This window comes from Meriones unguiculatus, chromosome 12, assembly GCF_030254825.1.
Source record: "Meriones unguiculatus strain TT.TT164.6M chromosome 12, Bangor_MerUng_6.1, whole genome shotgun sequence".
Taxonomy (NCBI): Eukaryota; Metazoa; Chordata; class Mammalia; order Rodentia; family Muridae; genus Meriones; species Meriones unguiculatus.
In genome coordinates this window covers 50,628,289-50,649,554 of record NC_083360.1, presented here as the reverse complement: position 1 = coordinate 50,649,554, position 21,266 = coordinate 50,628,289, and the positions used below count along the sequence as shown (strand labels likewise).

General features: G+C 39.1%; 1 protein-coding gene across 14 annotated transcripts in view; it reads left to right on the top strand.

Annotated features, from left to right (window-relative positions):
* The window catches only part of LOC110561700 (TLE family member 1, transcriptional corepressor), an 83,494-nt gene that overhangs the window by 43,572 nt on the left and 18,656 nt on the right, over positions 1-21,266 (top strand). For 3 of the 14 annotated variants that reach the window (XM_021658210.2, XM_021658209.2, XM_060365715.1), the window contains 8 exons: positions 1,609-1,813; positions 2,538-2,554; positions 13,731-13,841; positions 17,114-17,167; positions 17,672-17,824; positions 19,135-19,279; positions 19,850-19,951; positions 20,244-20,440. In XM_021658210.2, coding sequence (XP_021513885.1) covers positions 1,609-1,813; positions 2,538-2,554; positions 13,731-13,841; positions 17,114-17,167; positions 17,672-17,824; positions 19,135-19,279; positions 19,850-19,951; positions 20,244-20,440 — 984 coding nt within the window. The remainder of the gene's footprint in view (positions 1-1,608; positions 1,814-2,537; positions 2,555-13,730; positions 13,842-17,113; positions 17,168-17,671; positions 17,825-19,134; positions 19,280-19,849; positions 19,952-20,243; positions 20,441-21,266) is intronic. The other 11 variants (XM_021658211.2, XM_060365711.1, XM_021658216.2 and 8 more) reach the window with 8 other exon arrangements.

Below are 21,266 nucleotides of genomic sequence, written 5' to 3'. Positions count from 1 at the left end.
TCACCCTTGCTTTCCATTTACCCCTCTAATTAAAACTAATTCTCTTAGGAAAGAGTGGAACTTTGAAATGACTGTGGACTCATAAAGGTTTTTAAGGTGTTGGGAGTAGTTGAAAATCTACTGTAAAAATCACTGATTTTCAATGCCTAACATGTTGCTTTTTGTTTACTCTTGAGGATAGGAAGCACAACTGAAATGGAATTACAAATGAATTTCTGGTATGGGTGGAAGCTACTATACTCAGCTGTGAAGAGGTCCAGTGTGTTCCTGGAATGGGCAGTAAATAAACAAGCAATTCAGTCCTGAAAAATGAGCATGAATTAGGATCTTAAGAACTTCCTCACATTATACTTTAGGAATAGAGATTTAACTGTTTTTACTGTCTCATCAAAACTGAATTCTGTATTGGACAGCTGAGATACATCCAGATGTTTCAGGGCCATTTCATATATATTTACTGATTTTAAGTGTAATACTTGAAAGCAATAGTGTGGTTTCTTATGAGCAGGTTTATAATTTCTGGAATGGATTAGATGGATGAGGCAGAATGGGCAGCAGAAGAGGTATCTGAGAATGTAGGCTCCTGGGCCCCTCTACATCTCTGCAATCAGAAAATGTTTCTCAAGGTTTCAACCGCAGTCTCAGCACTTTGTTCTGTAACATAGAGATATGTGTGGCTGCGTTTCAGGAATGAAGTTTATCGGATGAAAGGAATGGCTAATAAAGGTTGACTCTGAAGTTTCTTCCAGTGGTCAACCTGCTTCCCAGGATCATCCCTTCCCTATAGAGGGTAGGGTGGAGCAGTTGTATGGCTCACAAACACTCCCCCTCACCCTAGTAAAACTCAGCAACTTTCCCAGTACCATGGAACTTAGTTGCTTTTGAGAAATGAGGAAGTCATTGCTTTCTTACAGTTCTCAGAGAGCTTGGTGGGTTAAGGATATATCTCAGTGTGTCCAAATGCCAGCACTTCTTGCTTTCTGAGTTCAGGCTTTCATTCATGGCATCATTGTGATAGTGAATGTTGGTGAAATGTACTCACATCATAAATAGTGTGGTTACTTCATTGTGGGGTACTTATGTACCCTGATTAACTTAAGTCAACTCAGGACAACTGTACAACTTAATTCAGTGGCACATTGATGTTCCTCTTTGAAGGCACTGAGATCTAAATGAGATCCACACATGAATCTTTTAAAGTAGCTAGATGTTTCTTGTCCAGGTTGGTTAGAGCAAAAAGTAGAGGCAGGTGTAGGACTCTAGGGTTAGATTTGGTGATTAGCTGGGAGTGAGTACTGAGGGGCTAAAGTTTTTGATAAGTTGAAAGCACTAACTTCATTTCCTCTTTCCTACCTCTGTCTCCATTCCCTTTTCTATGTCCAACTTGTGGTTCTTTCTTTCTTTTATTATTTATGCTTTCCACCTGGATGGTTTCTCTATTGCCATTACTGCCACCTCTTCCTTCTCCTCCTTTTTTTCTTCTTCCTCTTCTTCCTCCTGTTCTTCTCTTTCTCCCCTTCCTCCTCCTCTTCCCCTTCTTCCTCCTCTTGCTTTTACTTTTCTTCCACTTTCTCTTCCTCCACCTCCTCCTCCAACCACTGCCAACAGCAGCAGCAGTTGCAAGCTCAGCATCTTTCTCATGGCCATGGACCCCCCGTACCTCTCACGCCTCACCCTTCAGGACTTCAGCCTCCTGGCATCCCGCCCCTTGGGGGCAGTGCCAGCCTTCTCGCGCTGTCAAGTGCTCTGAGTGGGCAGTCTCACTTGGCAATAAAAGATGACAAGAAGCACCATGATGCAGAGCGCCACAGAGGTGAGAGGCTGGGCAAGCCAGATTAGGCTTTGCTCTCATACTCAGACAGTGCTACAGAGCTGTGCTTCGCTGTGGAAAGCCCCAGCCCCACACACAGAGCAAACAGTGAGCTAACAGGAGCTGTTGGAAAGCTTTCCACTGACACTCAATTCACCCTGCCACTCTGCAAGGTGTGCCTTGGGCAGCTGTGGGTTTTTTCCATCTTGCTAGCCTGCAGGCATCTTGACATCTTAGTAACTGCCTTTTTAATTGCCAGTGGCCTGTACCATATTATGGAGAACTGTTAACTGCTTAATTGGGTAATTTTCAAAGAAAGTGATGTTTGTTAAATGGGGCGAAATAAGAAGTTAAATTTGAAAGTGAATGTGTTTAAATGAAAGGCTTGACAATTGCATCTGTTACTAGTTTTGTAGGCTTTAATCCTAGTATGCATTAAATATTGGGCAAATTGCACTTGACTAATTTTTTTAAGAAAGGTAATTTATTCTGTCAAGAAATTAAAAATAGGTTTTGTGTATGGTTAAACTGTAAATCTTATGTTTACAAATACTGTAATTTTCAGGAAATCACTGTATTAGGAATGTGCAATGACTTATATAAATAAAGCCATTTTTAAAACTGCCTGGGGCCTGTGTTCTAATTATTCCCCCCTTTTTTTATTTCTGTTCTTTCCTCTGTGTCTGAACGGGCGTGTCTGTGCGTTTCTTGGTAACCTCGGGAGCAGACAGAGAGCCGGGCACGGTAAGTACCCCACCACCTGCTGCATATGAACACAGACCCACATGCCTTCCTAAGCTGCCTTTCTTTGAATACAAGCACCAAACAGACACACAGACACCCCGAGTGTGGTGGCCTGGGTTTCTCCTTTTTCTTTTTAAAAGTCGTTTTATGTTTTTGAGTACTTACCCTCTCTTCTATTTTTATACATCTAGCCTGTGAGGAGAGCAGCCTGCTTTGGAAGTAAAGCTATTTGCTATGATTCCTTACTGCTCAATGTACAGCTAGACCTGCTTGAAAAGTGTGGACTATATCTGGAGTCTAAGTTGCACTTAGTTTAAAGGAATATTCATTTTTGTCTTAGCAGCCTTGCAGTTACAGCCCGTATATGAATTACTTTGGTATTTCCATCTAAACTGTATGTTTTCCTTGGTGAATGCATCTTAGTTGCTTATTTTCTGTATCTGTTTTTCTTCGCATATTTATTGTTCAAGTGTAAACTTGATCTTAAATTTTTTCAGACCTAAGACTGCATCTGATAGTAAATTCTTAAAAACATGGAGCTTCAGAGTCAGGGCTGTGTATTTATAGAGCTCATCTGTTCACAAGCCTGAGTCATACATACCCTTTCATGGGCTGAATGCTTACACTGTATACATGAAAATAGTGTTGGGAAGACACATTTTAAGGATTCAGAATGAGAGGCTGCTCTGTTTAATGAGGGTGGCCTACAGTTTTTCCTGCTTATCCCCATTTCTGAACAGAATAATATTTTGACCATGTTGGTTAAAAAAAAGAAAAGAAGGAAGGAAGAAATGGGACACTACATTTTAATTCATTCCTTCCCTGTCTTTCTTTCTTTCTTTTTTCCCTTTTTTTTTTTTTTTTTTTTTTTTTTTCTGTCTTTTGATCCTGAGAACTGAACCCAGGGCCTTATGCTAGAAGGAGAGTTTGTATCGTGGAACTTGTTCCTAGTGCTATTTGTTCATTCATGCCCTCTCATCCCCACACCGTGTGTATGTGTGTTAGATATGTGTGTATGTGTGTAGAGGTTGGGAGTCTATTTTTTCCATAATGTGCGTCTCAGGAATTGAACTCAGGTTGTCAGACTTGGTGGCAAGTGTCTTTACCTATATGCGCACACACACACACACACACACACACACACACAGGCGCACACACATACACACACACACACATTCACAAAGTCAGTCAAGCTCCTGTGAGATGGGTCTCACTGTTTAGTCTTGGGTGCTTGGGTCAAAGATTTCTTAAGAGTTTAGGAAGAAGATTGCACTTTGACAAGTTCCTGTGTAGAATAGGTTCTGCTTTAAGATAGATACTGTGTGTGTTCTTGTATTGGGATTTGTCTAGGGGTATGAGGAATTATTAAAAGAAGGGGTAGTTATGTTTTTAATTATTATAGTATCAGGTTTTCTAGGAAGAGAATAGACAAAAGCTTTAACTACGAAATAAAATACCTGACAGGCAGAGTATATATTTGAGTAAATTGCCTTTGATTAATGAAGTAACCTTTATGTTTTACTATTTTTGGTTTCATTATAGACTGTCATCTTTTTTTTTTCCATGTTCATCACAGTACAATATTTTGAAACCTTAGCTTTGAACATGTAAAATCAGCAGAAGATGTGGTGATGGATTGTGTTGCATGGTTTTCGTCTGAATTTATTTTGTTTGAGAGGGGCCTTTTCTAATGTAATAATTCTCTTATCTCTTACTACTCTTTAGCCTTAAATGAATGCATTCATTGAGTGCTTTCTAAATGTAAGGCATCTACTAGAGGTATATTGCTACAGAGTAAAAGCAGTTTGTCAGTCAAAGACAGAACAAGCAACAGAAATGCTAAGAGACACAGTTTCAGCATCACAGCTTGGCAAGTGTTTCCACTGGCACAGGACTCAGAAATGCTTTGGGTACAAACAGGTTTGCATGCTGAAGCTGCTAGAGGTCTTGCCCATATGTGTATAATTACTACAGTGGCCACTTAACTCATAATTTTGGCTGAAAGATATGTACAAGTACTTAATAATTTGAGAAAATGAGGGTATAATAGGGAATCAACTGCATGCATACTCTTTTAAATTAGTTTTTTAGTTAGCATGTAAAATAAATTCATGACTTTGATGAATTTCTTTGCTCATACTCACTTGCTTCTTGCTTCTCCCTTACTCTTGTCCTTCATGTTTCTTTGTTCCTATTGTCTCCTTCCTCCTCTAAAATAGCTCCTCCTCCTAGTTGCAGCCTGAAAGGAGTATAAAACAGTTCTTGAATTTTATGAAACTGTGTATTATTTCTGAGTCTGAATTAGAATTAGTGAACTTCATAGAAACATGGAGTATGCCAGGCACACACCAGTCTTCAGAATAGTATAAAAGAAGTGACAGCTTGTATCCTTTAACACATAAGATTTTTGGTAAGCTTAGAAGTATATGTATACTGTTTTTACTGCCTAATAACTGCAACATCTTGGATGGTGAGATAAATTGGGAATAGTACACTAACTCTAGCCAAACATTAGTCTGTAGAGCAGTTAAATTGTTCTGTTTACCTAAGTTATATAAGATTATACAGTTATATAAAATTAAGTGGCTTTTCAACTTAAATTTGAATATGTGTAAAATTGAATATGCAAACCATTGAATAATGAGATGTGTATACTCTTAGGGTCTAAAATAGTATAGTACTATTATTTGATAAAGCACTTGGAGTCATGAATTTGACTTTATTTGATTCTTTGCTGCTATCTTCCTTTACCAGAGAGATGAAGATGGTTGCTACATCCTGATGGTTTCAAACTGATCTGACTCAGTGTTTCTCCTTTTTAATTAAAATTACTGAGGACCCCTAAGGACTTGTTTTTCTTGGTGATATACTTTGACATATACACAATTAGAATAAAACTTAAAAAAAAAAAAAACCTTAGAGCTACTCACTTGTATTAATTATTTGAATACTAACAAAAAAGCAATGTTTGCTTTAAAACAAGCTTTTAATGGATGAAATGCTTTTTCATATTTACAGATATCCCTAGTGGTTCCTTAAAAAAAACTTGACTAGGTTCTGATCAGCCTGTATAGTCAGCCTGTCACATAGTTGTCATTTGTCATTCTTTAAGAAAATTTGTCCTAAGAGATTTGTGGAAGTGTCTGGGACCTTTTTTTGGGGGGGGGAGGGGTAAGGGGATGAGAGTTCTTGGGTCAAACTCAGACAACTTGAGCCATGAGTACATTGACTCCTTACTGCTAATTTTTTCTGCTTTTTTTAAAAACAACATTTGAATCAAATGCAAAAACATGCAAATTGAGAGGAAATGAGATGTAGTCCACAGTTGGTAAGCGCTTTATCTTCTAGTGACAATGCTTCTCCTAGGTTAGAAAACAAATGAACCTTAACATAGTATGTTTTAATGTAAAAGTTTGCTAGTAGGTTAGAAAACAAATGAACCTTAATATAGTGTGTTTTACTGTAAAAGCCTAAAAAAAAATAAAGTATTAAGAACAGAATATTTCCAGTGGGTGAGCAAGAATGTAATAACCATGAAGGGCTTGTTCTGCTGGGCTTTCCTTGTTTTGTTTTAAATTTGATCTGTAATTTTCAAAATCCATTCCCTGCCTTCCTTTTTTGTTGTTGTTGTGATAGCTGTTTTTGTTGCTATTTTGTTTTAAATTTGTGTGCTCAGGCACAGGTGTGCCATGGTGCACATGGAGAGGTCAGAGGACAATTTATGGGAGTCAGAGTTGATTTTCTCCACCAAGTGGATACCAGCGATCAAACTTACCAGTAAACTCTGTCTTTTGAGCCAACTTGCCAGGCTCTTGTTTTATTTGAGATAAAGTACTTATACTCTAGTCCACTCTGACCTCATACTCATGGCAATTTTCCTGCCTCTTCCCCCTAAGTATTGGAATTACAGGCTGGAGCATATCATGCCAGTTTGTTGTTTTGCTTTTTAACTTATCAGCCTTTTTATGTTAGTACAGCTGTTGAACAAATAAATAATACCAAAGAAAGGTCCTATTTAGTGTTTGCCTATGTGTATATGCCTCTTGCCTGCCAAGGCCAAAAGAAGGAATAGATCAATTGGAACAGATAGTTGTTATGCACTATGTGGGCCCTAGGAACTGAACCTGGATCCTCTGCAAGAACAGCAGGTGTTTTTAACTGCTGAGCTATTACTAATGCTGGCAAGTTGACTCAACAGGGATAGGTGCTTCATGACCCAAGCTCAGTCTGTGGGACCCACGAGATAAAAGGAGAGGACTGACTTCTGTAAGTTGTCTTCTGACCTCTATGTGCATGCTGTGGTGGTTGTATACCTTACCCCTGTGGGTGCATATACATACTCAGAAAACAAAAATATTTTAGAAATTTAAAATACAGCTTGTGCAGTGCATTTGTGGGTGTAAGGGTCCATCTGCCAAAATGGCAGTGTGTCATCCATGGAGCTGATCCAAACAAGCAGCCCTGCTCTGTACAGCACATCCAGCTTTGTTGAAAGTAAACAAGGATAGCAAAGACTCTTTTCTTTAACTATTTACAAATTAATTTTTGAGCGGATTTGTGAAAAGATGGCTTGGAAATACAGGCTGAAGTTGAGATGACTCCTGTAAAATATTAACCTTCAGGCATGGTAGAAAATGTGAACCCAACCTAAGTAGTTCTCTTTCTGCATATAACTGTGTGGTAGTATTTAACACTGCTTTAAAAAACTGTCCTCACAGCTGTGAATAAACTCTTGAAAAAGACAGGCCTAGTGATCTCAGGTGGTTGATGTTGGTGTGTACATGTGACATGTAGGGGTGGGATTTCTTTCAGATGTGTGCTGAGGCCTGTGCCGCCTAGGAAAACATTTAGGTCTGTGATTATTGGAAAAACTGGTGCCTTCAACCCACAGCCAGTTTTATTTATTTTTAATTTAATTTTTATATGTATGGGTGTTTTTTTGTTTTTTGGGGTTTTTTTTTTGCCTGTGTATGTCTGTGAACCACAGGTATGTCTATGCCTAGTATCTAATCCCACATTGCAGATGACTGTGAGCTGCCTTACAGCTGCTAAGAAATGAACCCAAGTCCTGGAAGAGGAGCCAGTTTTCTTAACTGCTGAGCCATCTGTCCAGCCCTCATAGCCAGTTTTAGGCTTCAGTTTGTATCTAATAATTCAAAAGCTTCTTCAGCAGGCATGTGTTTCTATTTTCCCTTTTTCTTTTGTCCTTGTGATGATTGCTGTTTCCTCACTGGAAATTCAGACCAGCAACCAATACAGCATCTGCCTGCTTGAGGTGAGCTGTAGACATTAGTGCTGTCAGAAATCCAAATAATATAGGTTCTGACTGAATGTTTACTCAATGTAGAGCCATTTCTTACATTAGAAAACAGTTTGAGTATCTTATCTGAAGTGTTTGGTTCTAAAAGTATTTCAGAGTTGAATCTTACATTTGAGAACATTTATAGACTTACTGGTTATAAATCCTGTTTAAAACTGAAATGCTCTGAAGACCAAAGCTAGTGTTTATAAAGTTCAGGTTTAGGAGCTTTGGAATTTTGCGTTTTAGATTAGAGGTTCTCATCCATATCTGTGCTGTAGAGAACTGAAGGACAACAAAGTACGCTAGTTAGAAAGACTTGGCACACTGACTTTGTTGTCTCTATGTGTGTTGTAGACATAATTATGTTAAAGTCACTTAAACTTTTTTAATGTATTTCTCTGTTCCAGAGTAAATTTGTTTATTTCTTTTGCTTTACCTGAAAAGGGAGTATAAAGGGCAACTTAGGGAGTGAGAAGTGGTGACAGAGTCATGCGATTTAATGTGTGACATTTGGCTTCAATATCACAGGTTCAGTCTCATCTCCTGCAAGGCCCACCTGCATTTGGCAGCACAGGTCTCTGTGGTCCAGGTACCACCTATCCATATTCCCCATGTAACTGTGAGACAGATGGGCCCTCTTCAGGCCTGCTGCCGAGGTTGGAGAGGTTATGTGTGTGCCCTATGGACACATTTTCTACTTTTTCTTTGCCTTTGACAAGTGATTCTTATGGTTATGAGTTAAAGTGCATATTTTTGAAGTGAGTAGCAGAAAATGTGAATGGCCACTTTGTAGTGCTGCAAACCTGTAGGGTAGGATGATGACTTAATTGTCATCATGTGTAGATGGAGATAGCAGACAGATGTGATGGGGTGCATCCTTACCTAATTGTTTTAATGTTCCCTGAGAAGTTAATTGCCAGTGTGGAGTGTGCTATTAAATTAGGTTCCTACCGTCTTAGTGTAACTGAGGATAAATGAGGTGTCTCGAGTCTCCAGTCTGTGCCTCTCACATAGACACTTGTCCTGCAGGGAAGGGAGTGTTCCCAGGGGAGTCAGCATAGCAGCTGGAGAATCCATTTAAGTTGTGCTCTGTCTTGATATTAGTAAAGCCTGTCTAACAATTGCTATGTCCATGAGTGAACCTCCCGTGTGCTCCTGGTGGTTTCAAGGTTTAAATTTGTTGGCAGAGGAGTTACTCAGTTGGCTGGAAGCTTCTGAGACTAGTGTTTGAAAACTGTAGCCTTCACGTGAGATTTTTGTAACTTAAAGTTCCAGGATTTTCTGAACAGATAAATGCAATCACTACTGATAAGTTGATGAAGAAGAATAAAGTTCTTGGAAAAGACCATAAAGACTTTATTCTTTTATCCTTGTCAAAGTACCTGAGTCTGTGCTGCCTTCTTTAGTGGGTTCTCAGCATGCAATGACACTTGAAGATAAAATAATACCAAGTTTGCTTGAGATTTAGCCAATGTAAATTCCCGTTAGAATTTACAATATGGTTGTAAAATTGCATTTGGATCCTTAGTTGTTATTTTAAGAAACTGTTGACCTCCCTTGCCCCTAGGTTGAATACTTTGCTGACTGTGTTGCTCAGTCTTAGACATTTACTGCAACAGATAATTCCTTGGCATTATCTTATTATTTTATGAGGAGTGTTCCCTATTATGACAGCGTCACCACTCTGACCTCAAGGGAATGCACACAAGTGGTTTTCTTGGATTTTTTTTAATGGGTGTTTATGTACCCCAGGCTGCCCTTGAACTGCCTGCCTGAACTTCCTGAATGCTGCAATTCCAGGCTTAGACCACTCTTCCAACACTCCAGGTTATTTTTTTGGGTGGCAGAACTCTAGCTTTTCTCTGGGTAGAGTGGGTAATTGTGACTCTAGGAAGCACATATCTTTAAAATTCATTTGCTTGCTACTGGTGTAATTGTCCCAAGATTTGTTCTGCTCAAGTATTTCCATGCTGTGAGGGAAGAAGCCCCTTTGTGTTGGGTAGCACACCTCTGCTCTTTGTCCAGTCATTACCTGTGTAGTTTCTGCATACAAACAGGAGAAAGTCAGCAAGTAAGTTGATCTGTGTTTTCTTTCTCAGATATGTCAGATAAACCTCTCCCTTCACTTACCTCTAGAGCATAAAGCATGTGTAGCACGTAAGCCTATTATAATTTCAGAATTTTAGTTTGTTTTGTAAACATTGTTTTTAGACCTTGATTTGTTCATGTTTGTCATATTCCCGTGGGTTCCATAAATCCTAGTTTGAGTTCCTATAGAAAACATCACATAAATAAGGTGATTTTGTTTATTTAACATTTTAAAACAAAAACTTAATATATAGCCTGAAAATCTCAGTCCTCAAGATGTTTATAATCACATTCTCCCCAGTGCTGACCATGCTTGAGAAGACCCATAGATTGTTTACATTTATCAGCTGCAAGGTGAACTGATAGCGTGTTGTCTTGGCCAGCTCAAGAACCTGCCAGTTAGTGTGACAAGATTGGTTCTGGTTCTAAGGACGATAACCTGCCAGTCAGTGTAACACTGCTAATTTTGGTTCTTATGTTGGTAAAAATCTGATGCTGTGTTAATTCTTGACTTGTAAGATGTCATTTTGATGACATCTGTGTAGTAAATTAAAACCTTGAAAATGTGAGGTCTGGGTAGAGTCCTATGCCATGGCACACAGGTCTATAGAACATCTGTGTGTACAGAACAGTACCCCCAGATGTGATAGGAGTAGATGCATTACTTGTGGCTCTTCTGAGGTCTTTATCAGTGTTTGTATTGGCTCATTAGTGGTAGGATTTATGAGTGGAAAGACAGACAGTCTATCTTTGTTGGTAGTGTGTGTGTCATGGTGTGCTTTTTTAAGAGACAGGGACTCATGATATTTCCCAGAAAGGTCTACTCACTCTGAAGTAGACTGTTCATTTTTTCTAATTGTATATTCATAATTTGGTGTGGAAATTCTGTAAACGAGGTAGATCAAGAGGTTGTGTGTCTGACTGATGGTAAGGAAGGAGTACCAGAGAGCATATATCAGGCTTGGTGTGTCACATTAGATTGTTTAACACTAGTCTAAAAGAGCCACTCTTGGTTTTATTTATGTAATATACTTGGATACAAATATTTTCTGAAACCAAACTTAGAATTTGCTTTTCTGGGAGAATAATCACTTATTCTTACAAGGAACCTGTAAGTGACACAATGTCTTAGGCCAGTCATCTCTACTCTCTGCATATTTATTTGGTGTTCCAGGGATGTATTTTAAAGTTTTCCTTGGCCTCTTCCCATATATGAATCTGCAGTCTTTTGTGCTTAATGCATTATGGGTCTTTCCCTGTATGTAGTGCTATAGAGTCAACTGAAAGCCTCTTACATGCTGGGCATGGCCTTGGCTACCTCACTGCAAGCTCTTTAGGAACTTGAAACAATTTCAATTTCATTGTTTTGCAATCTTCTCATAATGCTTTTTAGATAACGTGGACTGTACATACCCTAAGATATAGAAACATAAATTATGAAGGAACAAAGGGACCATTGAGTCAATATTTAGGTTTTATCTTTTAGTTCTTAATATAGATATCAGTGATTCATAATGACAATCAAGGTAGTTGTCCTATCCTTGAGCAATAGGAGCAAGCAGCGGGTGCTAGAACAGAACTTTTCTTATCAGAAGAAATTCAGCAGTCACTTTGAGTTTCAGGATTGTAAAAGAGAAACATCAAAGACATGAGTATCTTAGGCAGTAGTTGGAACTCTGAAACATTGCTTGTTGCTTTCTGTGTAGCTAAGTAGGCTGGAGCATTGCACCCTCTTTCTCGGAGGGTAGACTTAAAGCTTGGTAGGTTTTGGCAGTATCATGATGTTCCCTGGTCCACATTCTTTACTGCTTTTTTTTTTTTTAATTAAATTTACAGGATCAAAAGTATAAAGAGATGGTTTGTTTTGTAACTGTAGCCTACTGGTTGAATGGGACCAATTTTCATCTTACAAGGGATGTTAATTATTAGCACAGTCCAAATTTCAGGGAACTTGAAGAACTTTCTAAAACCTTTTTGTATTATAGGCCTCATTTAAGCTGCTGTAATGGAAATTACAATTGTGAGTTCTGTATTTATAGAAACAGAGGCCTCAAAACATGGCATCCTTACAGATCTGCCACTGAAATGTTATTGTCCCAGCAGAAACTGTGGTGTTCTTGTAGAAATGTAGAAAGCTTTTAGGTTTAGACTAAGTAGTCCAGGTTATCACCATTGATTTTGAAGTTGCCCCAGACCTGGACTTCTGTCAGGATTTTTCCCCAGGCACTAGTGCAGATGTAAAGTTAAGTAAGTTGTTCTTTTCAGAGCTTGGATATAACCTCAGGGTTAGAATGTCTCAAACATCCTGGTAACTGCTTTGCAGGAGTTGTATGAATTCTTATCCGTTGCCAGCCATGGTCCCTGTTTGGTGTCTGAGTGTTTTAAGGAGGTAATTTTAATTAGCTCCTGGCTCTACTTTCAGCCCTAGCCACTGTGGGCCTTTGAGCATCTCCGTATTGAATTATGAACTCTACCTTTTACCTGATCCTCATGGCCATTTGTTTTGTTTGAACAAATATGAATAAAAAAAGTTCAGTTTATAGAATCAACTCTAAAGGGGGACAAGAATTTGCAAACTGCCTTCTGGTCCCAACAGTTCTTTCTTTCTTTCTTTCTTTCTTTCTTTCTTTCTTTCTTTCTTTCTTTCTTTCTCTCTCTCTCTCCTTCCTTCCTTCCTTCCTTCCTTCCTTCCTTCCTTCCTTCCTTCCTTCCTTCCTTTTTTTCTTTTTGTAGTGAAGCTGGGAATACTGTCAAAGTGGGGGTCCATGTTTTATCTTATCCCAGTACTGGCTGATTATGTTTCTGGTACATACTGTGGTACTGTTTGGGCCAAAAAAGCTAGCATAATTTCTGACCTTGGGCACTACCCCCGTCCTTAGTTCTCAAGCATCTTGGCAGAAATTGGGGTATGTGGGCCTTGTGAAAGGCAATTTTTGCACAGCTCATTCAGCATTGTTCAAGCCAGTAACACATCACTGAACAAATTGCCGCCTTGCATATGCTAATCCAGCTCCTAAAAGAACTCTTTGTAACACGTTCTGCTTTAGCCTGAGGAAAGATGGGAATTGAAAGGATGTCAGGTCATGTCATGTGGCCCCAAAATATCTAAAATGCCTGTTTTCTTTGGGTCATCAGTTTATACTCAGCATATGCTGATGAAAGTGTCCTGTGTGTGTGGCAAAGATTAGTCCTCACTCCTGCTTTTGTTTGAACTGCTTTTGCTGTTGAAGGTTTACAACCGGCTAAGATTTCTTTTTGAATATTAAATTTCAGGGGCATGGCTAACTGTGCCAAATCTTATTTCAACAGCAGATTAAAACAATTTAAAAGTCCTTTATTGTTGTGTGGAAAGTGTAATTTCCCAGTTAGGAACTACTATTACTCCCATGAGCACCTTTGGAGCCTTTTGGTAGCACAAGTGGCACAAGGTGACTTCTGGTCATAAAATATGCCTAATAAAGGGATATCAGGCGTTACTCAAAGGCTATTCATATTCCTCCCCAAGAGGTTGCAGTGAAAAAGAATAAAAACACATCTACACATAGTCAGCAAGTGCCTATTTTTCCAACACTAAATAGAAGCACATTTTGAGTGAATAGGACCTCAAGGATCCACCAGCGTTTAAACAGTTTGGTATAAATTCAGGTTTCTTTTGAAGTTCTTTCTAAATGTTTACTGCTGAGATACAAGATTGTTGGTCCACTTTCTAAAATAATTTTTCCAGGTTGGGTTTTCTTGCATACAAAAAGGCCTACTAACCTTTATTAGTACTTTTTTGTCTTACAGAGTAATTCCCTCTTGGTCTCAGACAGCTTAAGAGGCACAGATAAACGCAGAAATGGTCCAGAGTTTTCCAGTGACATCAAAAAAAGGAAGGTGGATGATAAGGATAACTATGTAAGTGAATAAAGGTATTCCTATGATAATTGTTTACTTACTGCTTTCTTTATGAGCAAGTATCCAGGTATAATGCTAGAGTGTGTTAATTCTTAATCAGTTCATACTGTAACGAGGTAAGTTCCTACACTGAAGGGTGTTGTTTTCCTTCAGGGTTGTGTATTATATTACACTTCATTTGGACTTAGATTTTTTTTTTTTTTCTAACTTAGTTATTCACAAGGGAACTATGAAAGTATCAGGTTATTTGTGTGAGGCTATAGCACCAGTTCCTGGAGAATGGAGCAGGAGGATTACAACACCAAGGCCACATTGGGCTATATAGTGAGAACTTGTCTTAAAAAAAAAAATCAACGTTTGCAGACATAGTTTTGTGGTAGAATATTTTTCTAACATCTGCCAGGCCTTGGAATTGATCCCTAGCATGCTAAAGCGCACATACAACATGTACACAAACAAAAAAGAAAGACCAAATTGTCTTGGGCTACTTGCTTGTTGGCCTTGAAAGTAAAAGGGTCTATTCCAGAGCTGTGGGGAAGTTTAGACACAAGGCCTCTGTTTCCTGCTGGCTTGCCTAAGCCTTCAGCTAATAATAGGTAACATTTTGTTTGCCAGGATTAGTGCCAGGAACCCTGTGCTGTGACACAGATTATTTTATTTAGTTCTTTATATAACCTGCCAACTTGGGTATCACTTCCATTTCATAGCTAAACTTGACCAGAGCTTGTGTTTCATCAGAGGTCATAGGTTAGTGGCACTTTGGAAGCACTGTATTCCACAGCTGTGCTGTGTTGAAGCCCTGAACCTATTCTTAGAATTGGCATTTCCCTAGAGGTCCTAGATCAATCCACAGTTTATATCATGTTTTCATAAACATCTCAAAAACCAAAGTCTCTGGTACTCCCCAGTTTCACCCAAGCCTTTTAAATTTCCTTCTGCCTCTATCTGTTGCCCAGACCTCCATGTATTTTCTTTCATTTGGAACAGTAAAGATTAGCAGTCAAGAAGGTTATTTGTTATGTTCAGATAGTGGGTTATTTGTTGATAGCCAGTTCTGTGTTTTTAGTTTCTCTATGGGGCTTGTATATTTAATTCAGCAATGAGGCACCTAGAATCAATATCTTGGCCTTATATTTTTCTGGTACTAATGTCTTGTCTCATTAGATAAATGAGGTTGGGGTGATGTAATGAGGTTATTTTAGAACATGTGGGAGGCAAAGCCCAAGACCAGAACTCTTTGCTGGATTATATTTACAGAAGGGCCCATTACAAAGCTAAGTTTCAGCTGCAGAAAACATGAATGATTCACTTCAGAATTTCATTAGAGGGGTAACAGGGTGCTAAAACTGAGGATCTGGAATCATGCAAAGTACTTAGATGAAGACAGTGTTCTACAGCAGAGTAAGATGAATTCTGTTTAGCACAGCCTTTTACATATTTATCAAGAAGTATAGAACAATTTGAGGTCCCAAACAGAAGTGATAAACAACGGAAATACTAATTATCCTATTTTGGTCATTATAATACTATATAAGAATCTCATATTTATTTTCCATTGAAAGGAATTTTTTTTCCTAAATTGAAAAGGAGTCCAGGGGTAGTAAATTGCTTGCTATAGTTACCCATTTCACGCTTTGTACTGTGATCATTTTTATAATTGATTTTCTAAAAGAGAAGTTGTTCTGGTTTATGTTTGTTCACCATTTCTGCCCTTGACAGCTGAGAACATTTGTGCTTTTCTTTGAAACTAAGAAAATCTGTTTTCTTTATTGCCTTTTTTTCCAATGAAAGTATTTCAGTAAATGTTTAACTTGACTTGCTCCTGACTTTAGCACTGGCTGTCATATATGTTGCTGGTGAACTCCATGGAACTTTTGTATTGTACTCGGAATGGTACTTGCTTGGCTCTGAAACCTCAAAGCCTATCCCCAGTGATATACTTTGTTCAGTAGAATCAAACTCACCAAACACAGCCACCAACTAGGAGCAAAGTGTTCAGACATTTGAGCCTATGGAGGACATTCTTATTCAAACCACCACACTAAGAAAATAGAATTTTTTAAACTTTGGTTTTGAAGTGAACTCTTATTAAATTGAGCAGCTTTTCTGAATGCTTTCCAGACTGAAAGTAACCATAGAATTTCCTGCAATTAGCCAACTTTATATTCAGTGAAAATATAATAAAAGCTTCTATGCTGGACGGCAGTGCCCTCCAGCTACCTCCATCTCTCACAGTCTCAGAGTAAAGAGCCTTATCTTTTCTTTTTAACTCTCATGTGTTTGGTGTGTCTGAATGTTCATGTGGATGCTTGAAGTTGACATTGTGTGCTTTCTTTGATAGCATGCCAGTTTATTTATTTTTATTTTATTGAGTCAAGAGTCTTGTCCACTCTCTAGAGTCCATCTACCTAGAATGCCCAGGGAATCCCTTTCTCTGTCTCCTGAGGACTGGGATTATAGGTACCCTCTGAGCCTGTATGGCATTTTTGTGAGTTCTAAGGATCTGATCCAGTCTGCATGTACAGCAAGTACCCTAGCCATTGACCTAAATTTCATCAGCTACCCACTCTCCATTTTTTTTTAAAGACAGGCTCTCTTACATAGTAGCCAAACTGGCTTCAGCTCACTTTGTAGCCAAGTATAAACTTGACTTAAACTTTCATGACTCCAATATTGGTGTGCAGCACTACACCTGATAATTGTACAAGATATGGGCTTTGTCCACAGTAAGCACTATATAAACTTAGCTGTATCACCAGCATCTTTACATGAGATTAGATCTTTTGTTTTGTGTTACAACTACTGACCTCATGGGAAGATGGTGCAATTAAATTTATATCTGTAGTTATGGATTGTCTGTGAGCCCCGTATTGACTAGCTGTGCATCTTCAGAGTGATATGTATGAAAGCAATGGTAGTGTTGTTCTTTACTTTGAAATCAAGTGTACTGAATTCTAATATGAAGGTATATAAAATTCAGATTTTAAGTAAGATACTACCATTGCAGCCATACATTATAAAACAATATATGTTTTATAATCAAATTGAGACTAGGTAGCTTGTCTACAAGCAGCTGGCTTGTACTACACCAGTATTCCTTTTGAGGTTCTGTGTGCTGTAGGTTAGAGGAAGAGGGTGGATGCCTATAGGCTGCAAGAGAACTTGCAAGCTTATCCTGTGTATTTAGCTTCTCTGCTACCAAGAACTGTTGAAAGAAATTGAACTGTTCAGAACTTATTCTTACCTTTTATTAAACAAAACTCTTTCTCCAGGACAGTGATGGTGACAAGAGTGATGACAACTTAGTTGTGGATGTATCTAATGAGGTAACTGCATTTTCATCTCTTGAATAGTGTTGAGAAAAGTACAATTTTAAGGGAAAGAGTGGAATCACAGTGTCAGTCTTACACCTTCATATATTAAGAATTCAAAGGATACTTATGAATGGGCTAGACATAGCCTAACAGAAACTGTACTTTTCCCTTAAAAAAAAAAATAGGTTTGGGTATGTAGCTCAGTTGAAGAGTGTTACCTACCTTTAACACCTATAGACCTGTGTTTGGTCCAACAGAAAAAAAAAAATCTGTTTCCTAAGTCATTTTTTAATTCTATATTAGATGTCTTGTTAGAGGATACACCTGGTATTAGAAGAGATAGATTGTTTTTCTCATGATATAGTCCTAGGTGTATTATAAATACTTTCTTGCTCATTAAGTGGGCGTTATATACCTTCTCAAATCTAAAAAAATTTCAGCATTATTCTTTACTTGAGAATATGGAAAAATATGTCTATTCTGAGCTAAAACATGTCAACTTCTTACTGTGTTGAGGACCCTTCTTCTCCACATGCAAGTCCCACACACTCACCCCCGGAAAATGGAATTGACAAGAACCGCCTGCTGAAAAAAGATGCTTCAGGCAGCCCGGCATCCACAGCCTCCTCTGGAAGCTCCTCTTCCCTAAAATCCAAAGAAGTGAGCCTGGTAGGTAGGAGCTGGTCTTTCTCTGGTTGACACTGCCATTTTCTTTGTGGAACATGGGACCCTGAAGTATGTGAATTGGGGATTCTGCTGCTTAAAGGTTTTGTGTTCAAGTATTGAAAAAGAACACTTGCTGTTCTATTCATTGTTCACCTTTGCCTCATTTGTCTCTTGGACCACGATTAGAGTGGGTACAAAAGCTTCTCTGTGCATCGTTTTCTTTCTTTCCTCAGCTCTGTGAAACAGTTGGTAGCAAATAACTATCTTGATTTTGTTAAGGTACTGTTTATGAGGTGAACTGGGCCTTTGTACCAGGGAATGTCACATCAAAATTGGTATATATACACATGAAGCTTGGGATGCATCATAGCCCATTCATGTGGTCATTCATTCATTGGACAAACTTTGTATAACTGAGGATGGTAGAACATGCCTGTAGTGATAGTCCTTGGGAGGACCCAGCAAGAAGGCTGCTCTGTAACTGAAAGCCAATGTCTATGCTACATTGTGAGACTACGTACATCAAGGTGGTAGGTAGCCTTAAGGTTATCTCTTTATACAAACAGAGGAAAGCCAAGCTGAGCAATTTATTGAGAACATTCTATCAAATCTTGAGACAGAGCTGAGGTTTTGGCCCACTCTCTTTTCTACACCCTTGTACTTTTTAGGCTGTGTTCTAGGGACACGAGGAGTTAAGAGATAAAAAAAGAAACCTTTTTTTATCCTGTTACTGTCTCAAAAAAAAGAGCCATATGGCAAGTGATGTCTCCTGTCTGGACTGTAGATCCTCATTAGCTAGGTAGCCACATGGATTGCTTACCTCCAAACAGAAATTCCTTCTTGGCTTGTGTCTAAACCCTGTGCTGATTTGCTTCTGAAATAGTTAAGTCCACTGTCTGTCACTATCAGTCTGAATCTTATAAAGGTGAGGCTGGGAAAAGGGTTCCACTCAAATTTGGAGGTGAGGTATGTCCTTCTAAGTGACTTGGAAAGAATCTCTGAATGGTCATCATTCTAACAAGGCATGGTGCCAAAGTTCACAACATAATGGAAAAGTCTTTTTAAAATAAAATGTGTGGAGGAAGAAGTCTAATCATGCTCTGTGTGTCTCCGGCTTGAGTTTTAATCTGGCAGGAAAAGGAAAGGTCAACATTTCTCGCTCATAAGTTAATGCTGTCGACATTGTGTGGATTTATGAAGATTGGCTAGGGAGTTACTAGAAGGTGCCCAGTGCCCCAGCTGCTGTTGTAATAAATTGTGTAATATGGCTTGGATTAAAAATAATACTCATTTAATTTGTTTAATGATACCAGCATGAAAAAGCCAACACGCCTATTCTGAAATCCAGCACACCAACGCCTCGGAGTGACATGCCAACCCCGGGCACCAGTGCTACTCCAGGCCTCCGTCCAGGTCTCAGCAAGCCTCCAGCCATGGAGCCCCTTGTCAACCAAGCAGGTCAGCACCCCTTCTCCTGCTGTGCTTTGTTTCTTCCATCCCAGCTTGATGTGTTGTCTGCTAATCTCATGACAGTTTGCCCCTGAATGTGAAGCACTTAGAACTGTTGTCTTGTCTCTGAAAAGACATGGTAATAGACCTGTTTGTCCTGGATTTTAGCAGCTGCACCAATTAGTCTCTAGATGTTTACATTCAGCTTTTCTTTTATTTCAAAATAATTCAAATCCTAGGGATTACAGTAAAGTTTCTGATAATTATTCCAAAAATAATCTTACAAAATTTGTCATTGCATGTCTAATGTTGCTAATATTGACCAAAATGCCTGACTTTATAGCCATAGTGTACATTTTGCTGCCGCCTGTAGTTGGTTGTTTTTGTATATCTTTAGGAATCAATGGTTCTTTCCTGGAAGTTGGGAGGGTTTTGCTGAGACTCTAGCCCATGGAATCACTCATAATTTTGAATTTGATCTTCCTCACCGGAGGAGCTAAAAAGTAACCGTCTGAGTCCAGGGGAATTAGGCACCAGAATGCCCCTCCTAAACCCCTACTCTGGTTTGCACAAATCCAGGATATGGTTTTCATTTGGAATTGGTACCAGGGAGTGGAAAGTTCGGACTGAAGGAGAAATCTTGGATTTTATCCAGAAAATCTTCTTTTGAGATTAAGTCAGGTAAACATGCAGTATCTGTGCCTTGGCTTGCCCTTTGTGAATTGGGTGCAAAGATGTCGATTAATCCTCCTGGCTTTCTGGTGCGGCTGCTTTGCCAATGAGGAAATAAGGGGGTCATGCTTTCTGTCCTGGAGGAAAGTTTAGCTCTGGGAAGGAAAGGACCTTGTTGGGACTGATGATCCATCCCCTGGAAGTCCTACCTATCATCATAACTAATGACTGGAATCACTGGCCAGGTTTGACATGATGATAAGTCTCATCACACAATCACACATAACATGTTTTCTTGCAGCAGCTGGCCTGAGGACGCCCCTGGCAGTGCCTGGTCCATACCCTGCCCCCTTTGGCATGGTACCCCATGCAGGCATGAATGGAGAGCTCACCAGCCCCGGCGCTGCCTATGCAGGTCTACACAGCATGTCTCCACAGATGAGTGCTGCAGCTGCTGCAGCTGCTGCAGCTGTGGTGGCCTATGGGCGCTCCCCAATGGTAGGTAATGTGTTTGGGTGTGCCCCAGGGAGTAGGCAACCCAAAGGGTACAGGGTCCAAGGTGTAGAAATGTGGCAATGGGCTTCTGGATACACAGACAGGGATGAAAGGCACTGAGTTGAATTCTGGGTGCTTGGGTCTAAGATGCCCTTACTTCCCTGAAGGGGATACAGCCAACCCCATGCTTAGAAGCAAACACTACAGATGATTATCACTGTTCAAGCCACGTATTTACCTTCCTCTTATAAGCCTTTCTCACTATTCTGAGTATTAAGCTAAGACAAATGCCTTTTGTTTCATTGGGTCTGTGGATGAAAAAGGCAGTATTTAGAGGTTCCTTGGATAGATGGTTCCAGGATAGACATGGTTTTCTCTCACCAAAGTAATTTTTTTAATCTGAAAGTATTCAAGTAATTGTAGTCATCTTTGAACTATTTTCCATTTTCTACATCTTAAGAAAAACATTTGAGAAGCCATAGCCTTTTCTTTCCATGCCTATATGTTCTTCAAAATGAACATGCTGGCTTATGTAAAAGATGTCATTTATGTATCACGTGGACAGATTTTAAAACCATAGGGACAATCTTTTCATGTTGTGCTATCATCACTCAAATGCTCCAATTTTTTTTTACCTAGAAGATAAAGAAGTACATTTGAAAGGTAAAATAACACAAAGAAGGGGAGTAAAATGCAACTCACAGAAAAATCTTTCTTATAAGTATATATATCATGGACAGTTTTATTTTTTTCTTTACCTCCTCAATTGAAGGGCCTAATAACAGGATGGCATGTGAGTCTGTAAATACTGACCTTGATGAGTGGCATG